Below are 14,094 nucleotides of genomic sequence, written 5' to 3' on the forward strand. Positions count from 1 at the left end.
CTTGAAGCGGGTGCGGTGCTGCAGATGTGGAAGTGCAGTGCTATTCCCCATCATCCTCAACTGCTTGTTGAATAACACCCCAAATTCTCTTTGCCCGAGGTTTACCTCTGATTAGCAGCCGTCTGGTCCCATGGACCAGACACCCATTAGGAGCTGGAACACGTTTTCTGGTTTGGTTGCACCTGAAGGGAGGGCGGTCACTGCTCTCCACGACAGTTTGGTGATGCAAACCGAGGTGTGGTAACTGGGGATCACAGGGAGATTCACTTCAAAAGCACGCACCTGATCCAAATTAAAATACTCATGTAGACACACCCAGAAAGTTTCCAACAATGATTCCGAGATCACTCCTGAATAGTAACGGCTTCCTCAGGGCTCATTGTTATGCATGTATAGTCAGGATTATCTTTCTTTTGATCATTAGCTTGCATTTATAAACGCTGTATTTCAGCTGCTCTCATCCAGCTCTTCACTGTCAACCTATCTCTTGACAATGCTAATAATAATCTATAAGTTATCAGCAGTAAGTGTGATTATTTTCAAATAAGTGATGATTCTGTTGTCCGACGCAGGTCCCAGTACTGATGTTTGGACACTCTGCTGTAATGACCCTTTGTTGCTTCCTCTCTGTGAACCAGGGAGTCCAAGCGATGACCGACCCTTCTGGACCACAGGGTTGTTTCAGCAGCTGCTCCTGGGGGATCGTACCAGCAGGTTTTTTGAAAATCCATGCACCCCAGCCAGAGCCTTTCTTGTCCACGTATTGACTAAAAGTTCTGTGAGATGTGACTTTCCTCTAAAAACTTATGTTAACTCTTCTCCAAACCAAGACATGTTCACATACAACTGCTGACTCTATTTCTTTTTATAGGTGCTGCTAATTTGCCTGCAATGGAGCTCAGACTTTGTGGTGTGTAGTCCCCTGTATCCCTTCCTAATCCACTGAGTGCTGAGCACATGTAAATGATCACATTATTATAAGATTATTTCAAATAAACCCCACAAAATCTCAATAAATGGAGCGAAGTGCCTTATGGCAGAAAATCTCATTGCTCTGGTTTGTCCCTCTGGAGGAATGGGCTGCAAGTTTTGTGGGTGGGCAGTTATAAATCTAGCAAAGCCCAAACGGGGCAACTGCGATTTTCAAATAAAAGTGTCTTTCTGGCAGATGTTTTCAAGGCAGGTTTTGTTTTAGTGTTCACTTGCAGTCTACTGATCATGCTGCTACTCTTCACAATTTGACAAGAGTCAACCTATTTCCCCTTCTCTGCTAAGCCACAAGAAGAATTATCTTTTCCTATACAGGTCAAACATATTAACTTATTGTGAAAGTCTTTAGAGACCTGATAGATTGGCAACAGTAGTTTATATTATAATTTATGAGATAGTATTGAAATAGTATTGGAATCTACATTTTCTCTATGTTAATAGAAGAAAACAGATTGAAGTGCATTTCCTGTCAGCTTGGCAATGTTACCAGTCTAAAGTTTTGATAATAAACAAGGAATGCGACATTGTTATTCAACAGGCCACAGGGATGACTTTCCTTTTGTCAAAGACAGAATATTCTTATTTGCAGGAATGTAAAGCAAGTCAGCATTCACACACCCCACTGCTAGTGACCCTACGTTGCAAATATTTAATTTTAAATTGTCTGATACATTATATTGTTCTAATAATTTAAACACAAGGAAAAGCTAACTACTTAATTATATTTTTTTCCAGTACCAGAAATTGTCTGAAAAATCTATGGGTAAGGAGGAACAACAGAAAGGGATTGCACTGATGAAAATGTACATAGCCAAGAAACTGCAATACTGCTAAAAGTCAAATGAATAGACAAAGAAATGCTATTTACAGCATAGCTGGCCATCACAATTACTCCATTGATTAAAAAAAATAATCACCCAATTTCTTTCAATATTACACCACACTTAAATTTTGCCATTATTTGAACTGCCTATCTCTAAATATTTTAATTTTCAGAAACAATTACTAAGCAATGAGTTTATTGCTGGATTTTAACTTTGAATCAAAGACCAACCCAAAGGAAAGCACTGTATTTGTCATTCAGAAAGCCATTACAAAAATTGATGTCATTTTAATCCTCGGATATGTAGGAACACTGACCCTGGGTAAGGAAGGGAAGGTGGGAAAATCTTCACTCATGTGTTCAAGCTTTAGAGAGCGATACGAGTATGTTTTCAGTAGCCTTCCAAGCAGGAGTATATGTGTATCTTGAGATAAATTACATTTGATCCGGATAAAACACTTCATCAAGATTGTAACAAAACGGCAACATGCATAAGAAATCCATTGGTGTTCAGTATCCCAAAATATGCCAAGCAGTTTACAGTGTAATGAGGAAGCTGGAGTGGTGGTGACGAGTGACGCTGTAGGTAAACAACACAGTCATTATGTGCATTGTAATGTTCCACATGCGGCTCGACGCTGGAATTTCTTAGTAAGATAATGAATATTGCCAGAGTTACTCAGTTACAGTTTTGAAACTCACTCAGTATCTTTAATTTAGAGAACTACGAGACCTCAGGTTAACTCTTTGTTATATGCTGTATCTATTGTCCAGATGATTGCCCAGTGCAGCATCAAAGAATTCTGTCTGTGCTGCAAATCACACCAGTTTGGAACGGAGTCCCAAAAACTCTCATTGGGCAGCAAGATTTCTAGATTGCTACTGAGGGTAAGACAGCTCACAGGTTACCTTACTTTGAGGAGATGTCTTCTAAAAGCTGATTTTGATAGTAGATCAATGACGATGTACAGAGAAATAGCTGATTCTTCAACACAGGTGTTAGTAAAGCTTTTCCATTAAAAATTAAGGTGTTACTTAAAAGGTGAGCAGTGCTCAGCTGGGGGACGAGCCAGTGTTCCTGAAGCCAGCGCTGCACCCATGGCTCACCATTCTACAGGAGCAGGTGCTAAACTCGGTTCTATATCCCTCAGATTCTGCCTCAAGTCCCTGTTTTCTGGTTGTGAAATGAGTCTTGTTTCTTCATCACAGAGCTGTTATATCAATAAAGAGGTTGATTTAAGTTGAGAAATAAAAACATTTACCTAAATACACCATCTTCTTGTAAGTCACTTCTGTCTTAGAAGATACGTGTGAAATACTTTCAAAATAGATTTCAGCTTTCCGGTTCAATAAGCAGGTTTAAGTATGTGTCTCTCCTAAAGTGACTCCATTGCAAGAGATGCAAAAGATGGAGAGCCACAACGCTCAAAAACTTGCATTTCCTCGCTTTGTAAAACAAAGCTTATTTTTGAAGCTCTGCCTCTGCAGACCAAGCCTCACACCCAACAGCTCAGCCACGTTCTCTGCGATTGGCGTGTCTCCACATGTCAAAGATCCAGCAGGGCAAATGGGGCCATTGTTATCTTCGAGTTTTGACTTTGCTGGTACCTGAGTGCAGGTATAAACGGGAGATGTTGTAACTCATCTGGGAATGCGTTATCTTTCTGGTGGATCACATAAGCTAAAATAGACTGCAGCTCATTCTTACACAGCTGCATAAACACACCAAGATTTAATTGAAACTTGTCGCTATGGTGGACAAACCTCCTATCCATGGACATTGCATCATTTTGGTGAGAAGATGCCATTTTTTTAATACATCCCTTTTCCACAAAGACCAACACTTCGATGCAAAAACTCCTAAGTTTTAAAGACTGTTTTTATTATTGTAATCCAGAAATATATGCATGTGACAGTCCCCTTCAGAGATTTAGCTATAATCTTTAGATCACTTACCTAAAATGTTGTAATATAACTCGACACAATGTTAAAATAAGACTTTAGATTTCAACATTATCATCCCTGAATGTCTAATTGTGTTCATTATATACAAATTCCCAAAATATTACATTAAAAAAAGCAAAGTCAGCTTCATGAGCATTTCTATGATACTGACTCATATATTCATCAATAGACTGGAATTTTATTGTAGCAAATGGGATGCTCTGTGCTAGGACAAACGAAGTTCGGTGCACTGTTCATGTTGAATTGTTTTCCCCTCTAAAGCCATCTCATATACTTTTAATACCAGAGCCTCTGTGAAAGAACTGCTTGGGTTCAGATAATGAGAACTAAATTGTACATAGAGAATACATAACAATACTTCAAATTACTGACAATATTAACGTGAATATACAAACTTGGTATTTAAGAGGCAATACATTACCCTTTCTGTTTGTTACCAAAATTAACGAGGATTTCCCATCTATGCATCCAACAGTGTATTTGAGTCACAAAGCAAACCAGGGCTGCCTTACTGAAGGCCACTGTGAATACCCTTTTGTCAAGTCCTTTATTTTCAGTTTGTTATTTCTAAGGAATATGCACATAATTCTTTAATATTTAACAGGTTACCTCTTATGAGAAAGAAGGGGGAAAAAAAAAAAGAACGTTCCATGACTCTTTCTCCACCTCAGAAAAGCTTGAAGTCACAAGCACATGAAAGTCAAGCAAAGCCAAACTAGTATTTTAAATAGTCTGAGAATTACAGTAAAATATACATAGCATTCCTAACTGTTAAAGGAAAAAACCACTAACAATACAAAAAAAATTTCAAAATAAAACTTCAGAACCAACACCTATCTTCTGCCATATAATGGAAGTAACTCTCTTTTGATGTAAAGTGTCTTGGTTTTAACACACAAATGTAGAACTGACTACCAGTGAAGACTGAATACCCAATGGGTGTTCTTTTGCTTCTACAATAAATCAGTACCTGTTTTACAGCCCTAAAAGACATATAATAGGAAGTATTTCAGGTGATTAGAAGCCATTTCTAACTAGAAAAAGGCACCTAGTTAACCAAACACTGTGGTTACTTGGTGATCTTATTTTGCTTCAATATAAGTATATTAATTGAATTTAAGTTTAAAAGGCTGAAGAGCCTTTTAAAATAACACAACAGTAGAACATGAACTGACATGATAAGTATACACATTTATTTCCAAAACTTAAAATCTTAGACTTAAGTTTCTTGAGTGCCACCAAAGTATGAGAAGTCAATAAAGGTAATGCACACTGTACGTTTTAATGTGCTTTACCATGGCTCCAAGATGATCATTGGCTTTAACAAAAATAATTTTGCAGCCAGTATTAAATACTCCCAATTGCAGAGGTAATTATTATCTTTTTTTGCTAAAATTCAGTAAGAATCCTGGAAGGGCTCAGATATTACTAATGGAGTCAAATGGGAATCAGGAGTGTATTTTAACTTTGGAATGTCACCATAAGCCCCAAATTATTTATTTACACCAATAGCCCCAATGCATTTCAAGCTCAAATCCTGAAACTGTTTAATGGTCATCCTGCCATCCATGTTTTTACTTGTTCAGCAGGACACAAAAGAATGATGTATCCAAGCAAGAATGGAGGTGTCAGCTCTGAAGGCACAAAGCGCTTCATCTCACATGCGAACTGGTGTGGGACATCACGGCTGTAAGAGCTTCTTCCTGATGAGTCCCTTTGATGCGGTTGGTTTTCTGGGACAGGAAGGAGCAGGGAGGCAAAGCTGAGTCGTTTTTAAAATGAAGCTACTACCATCTACACACTTGCCACCTGCTAGACATATGCACTCTTCAGCTTTCTAGACATTTCTTCTGACCTCCATGACGGAGAACTTCCCAGTGGAGACGCAAAATGTAGATGGATTGATCATGGAAGCCTTGCACATACTTTTTCCCACAGGTCCGACACATGGATGAAGATTTTACACCATGACCAGCTGAGAAGGTGCATATTCCAAACACCTCACACAACAAGGAATGAATAGCCATCTTCCACTTACCTGTTCTGGTGGATACAATTCTTCCATATTATAGAAGGATACGCAAAAGTAGTTCAAATGGAGTAACAAAGAAAGGAAGCGACTCAGAGGCTTTGAACCACGGTACTAACAATTCACATTCATCCATGCAACTGCCTGCAAAGTGACTGGGCCTCAAATGGGCTGCAAACTGGGTGATGTCTGCTCTCCCACCAACACCTCCATGCCAGGTCACCACTTGAGCTGCAACACTCAATCGCCACGCTGTAGTACTCAATGCACGGCCCACATCCAACTGCTTTATGTTATTACAAGACAACGATGTTTAGATCATAATAAAGCAGAATTTTTTAATGATGAGTAGGAGCTACACCAGCATGGCTACCATCAGCCTAAGAGGTACTAGTTTTATTTCTTTCCAGAACTAATCCAAACATCGGAAGAAAACTTAGACAAGACCAGGCAGAGATCCTCTACACATCCTAGAAGTTACCAATACAAAATTTTATCACTAACTTTTTTTGTGTCAAAGTTTTTCTTCACAGAACTCCCACTGGCTAAGCCAGAGTCACACCAATACAGCTGACATGCAATATCCTTAAAACTGCAATGTAATATGACAGATACCACAAAATGATGGGGAAAAGGTCAATGACACTATTCAAATCATCATGTACTTCCAATAATTTAACATCACGTAGGAGACCGTATATGCTGTTCACTTCAAAGGAAATCTGTGTCCCACTTGGCAAAATAGAATCTTAATAGAGCTATGTCATTGCGTAACTACGACCTTTGTTAAAGACCATGACAAAGTAAAAACTGTTCTACATGAAACCCACCAGATCCTCCACTTCTTGCACGTAAGACCCTACAGTTGATCATCAAGATCATCAACCCAAGATTAAGTCCAACCCCGTCCAAAGAACCGCAGAGGCAATTCCACACCCAAGCACACCCTGATGGTTGAGCAGTGCCTAATCATGGGCACACAGTTCCAACTGGAAGGCGATCGCTTCTGTCCTCGCCCTTGCGCTGTGCGCCCCAGACAACCACAACACAAACGGCCATTTCACCAGGAAACTGCTCCAGAGCAAGGACTGGTGTAGGACGTCCAGTCTTGTTGGGCATTTTCGATGTCAGACTTCCACCCTGCTTCCACTTACTGGAGCCGGATATGTAAAACACCTGGGTCCAGTCTTTCTTATTTTTAATTTCTGCTTTCTCCCCTCTTCTTCTCTGGCACAAGAGTGGCTAGACTTGTTCTCGGCTCGGGCATTAGAACTGGGTGCCTGAGGTCAAAATTTGGCTGGCTCTCACCGACCGCCTGCCAGCTCCTTTTCCTCTCCCTCCCCCGATCCGAACCCGGGTGGCCGTCGCCCGGCGCATCCCCGCCGTCCGCTGCGCCCGGGGGGCACCGCATGCCGGGCTGCGGGGGGCCCGCCGCCGCCTCCCGCCCCACCTCGCACCCCGGGCCCGCCGGAGCGGGGCCCCCGCCAAACTTTGCAGCCCGCCGAGGTGCTGGGGGCGCAGCGCGGCCCCCCCGGCCCGGCCGCCGCCCCCGCAGCACCCCGGGCGTGAGGTGAAGCAACCTGGCGCCGGCTCCTGCACTTTGCACAGCGGGCGCAGAGCCGCCTCCATCCCTGCGCCTCCCGGCAGCGCTAAGGCGCATTTTTTCGCACTAATCTGCACATTCAGCACGTCCAGAGCGCCTATGACTTTACCTGGACTTTCTCCACTCTCCGGGCTCATCACACTGCGATCGCCTCCCCATCCTACCGCTAACTCTCGCTCTCCTTCACTCCTTCCTCCTTCTCTCTTGCAAGGCCTGCTAAGATCAAGCCCGATGGAAAGTAGAGAGAGAAAGAGAAAGAGAGAGGCAGAGGGAAGGGAGGGGAGCCGCTCCATCCCTCCCTCCCCCCCGCGCCGAAACACACGCCAGCCCTTTTCCCCCCACCCCAGCCCTTCCCTTGGCGATTTCCTCCGCTCTTCGGCAACTACGAGGGCTCCGCGGAGCGGCTCCGAACGCGCCACCGCTGCCCTCGGCGGCGCCCCGGCCGGCGCCCCCCCCGCCGCCCTCCCGCCCCGCGGCCCCCGCTACCTCGTAAAGGTCCCCTGAAGCCATGCTGGGTTGCGGGACTGGGCTCCTCCGCGCCGTCTCCCTCTCTCCACCTCTCCCGCTCCCCCACTCGCTCTCTCTGTTGAGTAAACTGTGTTTTGCAGAATGACAGGCTTTGGGGCTGGCTGTGCGCAGAATCAGAGGCGAGGAGAGGCAGAGAGGCAGGCGGCGGGGCTGGCGTAACCAGCAGCAGCTCGGGCGCACAGCGCCGGGAGCCGCGTCTCCCCCGCGGCGGCGGGGCCGGCGCCCCCCCCCCCCTCCACCTCACCCCGCCCGCCGCCACCCTCCCCACCCCCGGGGGGAACGGGGACCGGGACGGGTCCCCCTGCGCCCTTCGGCAGGGAAAGTCCCGGGGCCGCTCGGAGGGCGGCCTCCTCTTCTTCCCCCCACCCTCCCCGAGCCGGGAGCGCTTCAAACTCTTTCCGCGGCCAAAATAAATAAATAAAAAAATTAATTTTTTTTTTTTTTTTAAAAGGGGGGGGAAGGAGCGGCCGCGCGGCGGGGAGGGCCGCGGCGCCCGCCCAAGGTCACCGCGGGGAGAGGCGGGCGCGGGGCCGGTCCCCGCCGGCGGCCTCGGGCGGCCCTGCCGGCCACCTTCCCGCCCCCTCGGCGCCGCATGGCCGCCCCACCCAGCCCATGGCCATCGCCGAGGAAATGGAGGTGGCGGGATCCCTCCTGGGAGCCCCCCGAGGAGGGGCAGCCTGGGGAGCATGGCGGGTTTTGGGGCCACCTCTCTCTGCCACTGGCACCCACCCGCCACCCGGCATGGAGAGGCCTCTCCCACTCCCTTGCAGCCATTTTGCAAATTAGCCAGACCTCTCCAGGAAATGGAAGCCACTGACCTCCCGCCACCTGGTCTTCACGTGGAGGCACCAGCCAGCATTTCGAGGCCTCTGTAGGATGCGGAGGCGGCAGAGCCGGCTGGTCCTTTCCTCTGAGGAAAAGGCCCGTGGCCGCTGGTGTCCTCACACAGCCACTTACCTGAGGGAGGGATCCCAGTGAAGATGGCGCCAAGCAAGCCAGGCAGCATCTTCACCTCTTGCCTGCCTTTATCCGCCATTACAGCCGAAAGCCTCCTGCTCGCAGATCTGCAGGTTGAAGAGGTTTTCTCACACCACCTTGGCTGTGAGTGAAGATGAACTAGCTCATCGTGAGAGGAAGCCCCGCTTTCCACCAGCCGTAATGGAATCTTGAGGAGACAGGAGCTGTTGCGCGACAAAGGGCCCTTAGCGCGAAGCCATGGACGCCGTGAAGCAAAGGTCTGGGCTTCTGTGGAGACTGCTTGAGTATCGAGTCATGTTCCTGCAGCTTCACGCTCTGAAGGATTTGATTCTCCAGGTAAAGTGTTGAGCGTCCTCTTGATATTATCGCTCTTGATACGAAAGAGTGCCGTTAGGGTTTGCTCTGAGCTGTTCTTCACACCTTGGCTTTGGAGCCAGCTGCTGTAGTTGGTACCGGCTTTTAGACCCCATGTTCTCGTAGCCGACCTCTGGTAGTCTTTCCCCAGGAGTCTGGGTGCAATGTGAGCGCTGCGCACTCTGGCTTTGTCGTGGCCATGGCTTTTGTTCGTCTTCATTGTCTTGACATTTAACATCTGTTTATTTCCGTCCTTGGTGTAACCCTGCACTCTACATTAATGTGGGACATGGCACTGCCCAGACTATTATCTGAGGGGCAGATTGGAGCTGGTTATTGACTATAATACAGTAAGTCTCGGCATGGTTAATAAATGTCACTTGTATTGAGCACTGCATTATTTTTGAAATTTCATGTATGACCAAAAATCCCAGCATGGTCCAAGTGAGGTGAAGCCAAAGACTCTTCCAACAGAAAAGATTCCTGTTTGAAATATTGATATTGAGTATTTTGTCACCTTTTATCATGAAAGTAGGAAATAATGCATGCACATCAAGCTCTGGATTGACCCCATCTCCTGAACTGTGAATATTACCTCTGGTGATTATGAACTTGCCAGCTAACCAGTTTAGTATTGATTTACAGTTCAATAAAAACTGTCTTATGGTAGTTTGGAGCTCAAAAATGTTTATGGTTTGTGTGGTCTGCTGCGTGGTGTGATAATGTTGAATTCCTAAGGACAAACCACTCTGCTTACATAAAAAGTAACTTTTTTTAGCTTAACTGAAGTAACTAGAGGCTTGTTCTCAGCTTTCCAATTTGCCAGCCATATTTGGATTGTTGGGATTTGATATTTGAAGAGTAAAATGTTGAAAAGATTAAGAAATACTGTCAACTACCCCTGCCTTTAGCAATCTTAGTAATTAGTGCACTGAAAATGTCTTAGTTCCCAAGAAATGCATTACTTAATAATCAAACCCCATGGTTTCTTCTTGATAAATCAATTATTTTATTGTAAAGTGACATTTATTGTTTACAGTAGCAAATCAGCTCTTTGGGTCCTCATTGAGCAGAATATTCCATCGATAAATAGATACTTTAATACATTCATTTTCAAAGTCTTTTATTACACCTTCTACTTTGCTGCTTTCCACAGCAGTAAACAAAATGGCAGTCAAGTGCAGAGAGTCATTTTTCAGATGCAATCTAAAATATTCCTTCTCTGAAAGGGCTGGTTTTCTTCATAGTATCAACTCTCTCCAAAGGTGTCTTGAATGAATGAAAAAAATGTCCCTTCCCAAGCTGTAGAAGAATATTTGTCTTTTGAGACAGGTCTAATAATCAGACTGTTCTTTGTGGTCTTCGCTGTTATTCTCCTCTCAGCTTGAATTACAGCAACCCACCGTGCACCATGTTGGAAGAAATCTCCACGATCTGGTCTATATTTTAGAAAATTTCATTTACATCGTACAGTGTTTAGATCACATTAACACTGTCAATATTGTTGCCGTAAGACTTAGAACCCAAACAAGCATTACCTTGGAAGTTCAGAAAGGATGAATGCTTTAGTGAATACTTTGAAGAGGGGAAACATCTTTTTCCTGATTACTCATTCCTTGCTGTAGAGTCCACAGTCCCCTGGGATGTGGTGTGTGTGAGTCAATAGTGAGGAGCAGCAAGAGGACCTTTGCGATTGTCAAACCCAGGAAAAGTTGATTGTGGTTTCAGTGTATTTCCCTCTCATTTAGCAGAAAACAAGGTTTTAAATTTAAAAAAATCCAAGTGACCTTCATTTGCCCAGCAGGTCTCTATTATAAGTAGTCATGCGGTACACCTCTGAACCTTTTGGAAAACATAGAAATATTTAAACTTATTGCAATCTTTTAAAAGTTTCTGATAACAGATTTTCTGGAAATACTCTTTTTCCAATTCTAATTGCCTTTGAATGGAAATATCTTTACTCTGAAAGGAAATTGCTGCAAAATCCAGATTTTTGTACAAATTGCAAACTCTAAACTGAATGTTTTTGCTAAATACGTGATTATTCATTACTCTTATTGTTTCACTGCCTTCTCCTGTTTCCCATCCCAAGAGAGCAATGCAAGGACGGGAGGCATTCCAAGTGCGATACGTCACATCTGACTTCTTTGGGTTCGGTGGATGCTCTGCTTCCCACCACATTAATTACAGGAATTATCTTTCAGACCGAATAAACTTAAAAAGGAAACTATTATAGTTCAGAAAGCTAAAATACTGTTGTCATAGCTGTGCCATTGATTAGTTATTGATTGTGTAGTCAGTCTGTCCAGTGCTATGCAAATACTGTGGATGCCGTACAGTCAATAATACGGCTCCCCCAAAGAGTGCACAACAGTGTGTTTTGGCAGCAAGTGCTATGGAAAGTCACCATAAAAGACCTTGTTATCTCTCAAAGAGGAAGCCGAATGATGGACGAGAATAATTTGGTGTATGGAGAAATTGGGGGAATTACTGTACGGAGTAGGAAATTGTGAAAATGAAATCAGAAAAGGGTGGAAACAAGGCTTGAGTGAGAGGGAGAAGAGAAGGACAGGGACCAAAGGTGAATGCAGAGGGAAAGCTGTGCAGAGCCTTGGCTTGTGCAAAAACGAGAGGTTAAAGGGAATATTTTGGCAGCAGCAACTGGAGGGGAAAGCAGGGAACAAAATAACAAGATGTCTGTCTCAAACCAAAGAAGGGAGGATGACCAGAACGTGTAAAAAGTCCGTGAGGGTGAAAATGAAAGAAAGCGTGTTAGTGAGTTCATACAGGCAGAGCTGGCAGGAAATGGTGAGTAGTGCAGCAGGAAGAGAGTCACTTGTCACGCCGCTGTGCTGGTGGGTGCCAGGCAGGGTCGTGGATTTGAGCTGGGTGCTGTGCTGGCTGTGTACTCACCTGCCAGGGCCAAGAGAGAGCTGAAATATCCCAGGAAGCTTGTCAGAAAAATTATCCAAGATATGAAGTCAAATAGGAAATGCCAAACAAGATGAGGATGTCCTTAGCATACATATGGCATCTAAAAATTAGAGAACAGATATATTAAAAAAAAATAATGGATTTATGTTATTTTGTGAGAAGAAGTAGACTTGGGAAAAGCCCAATATACTTTGCCCTGTGCCGTGTTGTCTTTGAAAGCAAACAAGTAGTTGTGATTGTTTGATGCTAAATTAATATCTTCCTCCAAACCCTTCTTTGGATCTTATAACATGCAATTACTTACCATCAAGAGGAAGCATTTGAAATAGAATCTGAAATACCACAGTATAATAAAACAAACAATAATATATAGAAAACAAAGTAATGTTTATTTGTTGGCGTACAGCGTATGCCACAGAATGGAAATTTTCTAGGGTTGAAAGTATATTTTAATGGCAGCTGTTCTGAAAACCATCATTTCTTCTTACAACTTTGGTTCTGTTCTGTCTTATTAAGTATGGCAAATATAGTTTCACCTTATTTTGGGAAGGAGAAAAATAAAACTTTGGCCAAGGATACATGAATAAATGGATGTCAACTAAGACAGATGGGAAAAGACATTAATACTTCACGTAGGAATCCATATGATGCCATTGTATATACTTGTCACTACCCATCTAGACTTAGAAAATAAGGAAGTCTTATTGCGTAACACATATTTACTTGTCAGTTGCTTGCAATGGGAAATATTTCATATTAAGTATAATGTGTGCCCTCATTCTGTGAGATGGTTCACATGATCCAGTGATTTTAACAGATTTTCTGGCAAGTGTGAGGACCAACTCATTGTGGTCATTTCAACAGACTGACATCACAGAGATGCAGAAAAAGCCGACTTAGAAATTAAAGCTTGGGATGGTGTGTCACAGGAGAAAGAAATAACGGTAGTGTACACCATTGCAAGAAAAAAAAAGGCAAGTGCAGTCTCCTTGTTAAAGGAAATTTTCCAGTCCAACGAGTGTTTCCCTGAAGCAGTCCAAGCCGTGTTCCACAGCAGCAGCCACTGAAGAAAACCTGGTAGTGAGACCTTATATCAGCTAGAATTGTGAGTCAACAAAGGGCTGTTTTCCACGGATTGTTATGAACCATACAACAGCCATTGTAGAAGATGCTTTACCAGGACACATGCTTGTTCTGGAACAAAAGGGGTTATGCAGGGCCTCATTCAAAAAACATGGGATGGGTGGAAGTATTCTTTTAACCTCTGTGAATTTAGGTGCCTGCCACACCTGTTCATCTCTCATTTTTCTGCTTCCTCTTGCTATGCCGTTGTATCATTCGCCATCTTATTTTATTAAACTAGACCCATTTCTGGCAAGGAGGATTGAAGCTAATCATTGTTGCATCTTCTCTTATATTGAAAATTAAGATAGCTTTGTGTTTGTCTGAACATACTGATTCTTTTTCCAGGACCTCCCAACGACACCAAAAATAACATCCTTCCATATTGTGCTGCCTCTTGTTTGCAAATGCTGTTTTTCCACCTGACATGTTGTCATAGATAATAGAAAGGTGCCAAAACATTCCTGTTGAAAGATTTACTAACTTTCCAACTAAGGCGAAAAAGATGGAAAAGTGTAGATCATGTAGAAGTGAGTTTCATACGGGAACTCTTGTGTATGCAGAGCTTTCAAAATGGACAGCTCAACACTTGGATTTTCAACAGATTTAGGAAATCATGGTATACATGGAGAGCCCGAAGCCAGGAGGTGCCTCCAAGTCTCTTTTTCTGGGCTTACAAGCAAAAGCTGCATACATAAAATGATTAGAAAAGCACAGAATAGTGGTGGTTGGAGAAGACATCTGTAGATCATCTAGTCCAACACTGCA

The 14,094-nt window shown here is 43.7% G+C and overlaps 2 protein-coding genes and 1 long non-coding RNA gene across 8 annotated transcripts in view; 2 read left to right on the forward strand and 1 right to left on the reverse strand.

Moving 5' to 3' along the window:
- LOC309444564 overlaps nucleotides 1–3,418 on the forward strand; it is a 92,226-nt gene extending 88,808 nt beyond the window's left edge. The window contains exon 4 of the long non-coding RNA XR_014185081.1: nucleotides 573–3,418. This is a non-coding gene — a long non-coding RNA (uncharacterized lncRNA). The remainder of the gene's footprint in view (nucleotides 1–572) is intronic.
- CDYL2 (chromodomain Y like 2) overlaps nucleotides 1–9,883 on the reverse strand; it is a 59,880-nt gene extending 49,997 nt beyond the window's left edge. For 2 of the 3 annotated variants that reach the window (XM_082062494.1, XM_082062495.1), the window contains exon 1: nucleotides 7,897–9,883. In XM_082062494.1, coding sequence (XP_081918620.1) covers nucleotides 7,897–8,626 — 730 coding nt within the window. In that variant the 5' untranslated portion in view covers nucleotides 8,627–9,883. The remainder of the gene's footprint in view (nucleotides 1–7,896) is intronic. The other variant, XM_082062496.1, reaches the window with a different exon arrangement.
- Nucleotides 9,119–14,094, forward strand: part of LOC309444563 (uncharacterized protein) — a 170,132-nt gene continuing 165,156 nt past the window's right edge. For all 4 annotated transcript variants that reach the window (XM_082062505.1, XM_082062506.1, XM_082062503.1 and 1 more), the window contains exon 1: nucleotides 9,119–9,252. In XM_082062505.1, the coding sequence (XP_081918631.1) occupies nucleotides 9,154–9,252 (99 nt within the window). In that variant the 5' untranslated portion in view covers nucleotides 9,119–9,153. The remainder of the gene's footprint in view (nucleotides 9,253–14,094) is intronic.

The sequence above is a fragment of the Streptopelia decaocto genome (assembly GCF_964273445.1).
Source record: "Streptopelia decaocto genome assembly, chromosome: 11".
NCBI classification, from domain to species: Eukaryota; Metazoa; Chordata; class Aves; order Columbiformes; family Columbidae; genus Streptopelia; species Streptopelia decaocto.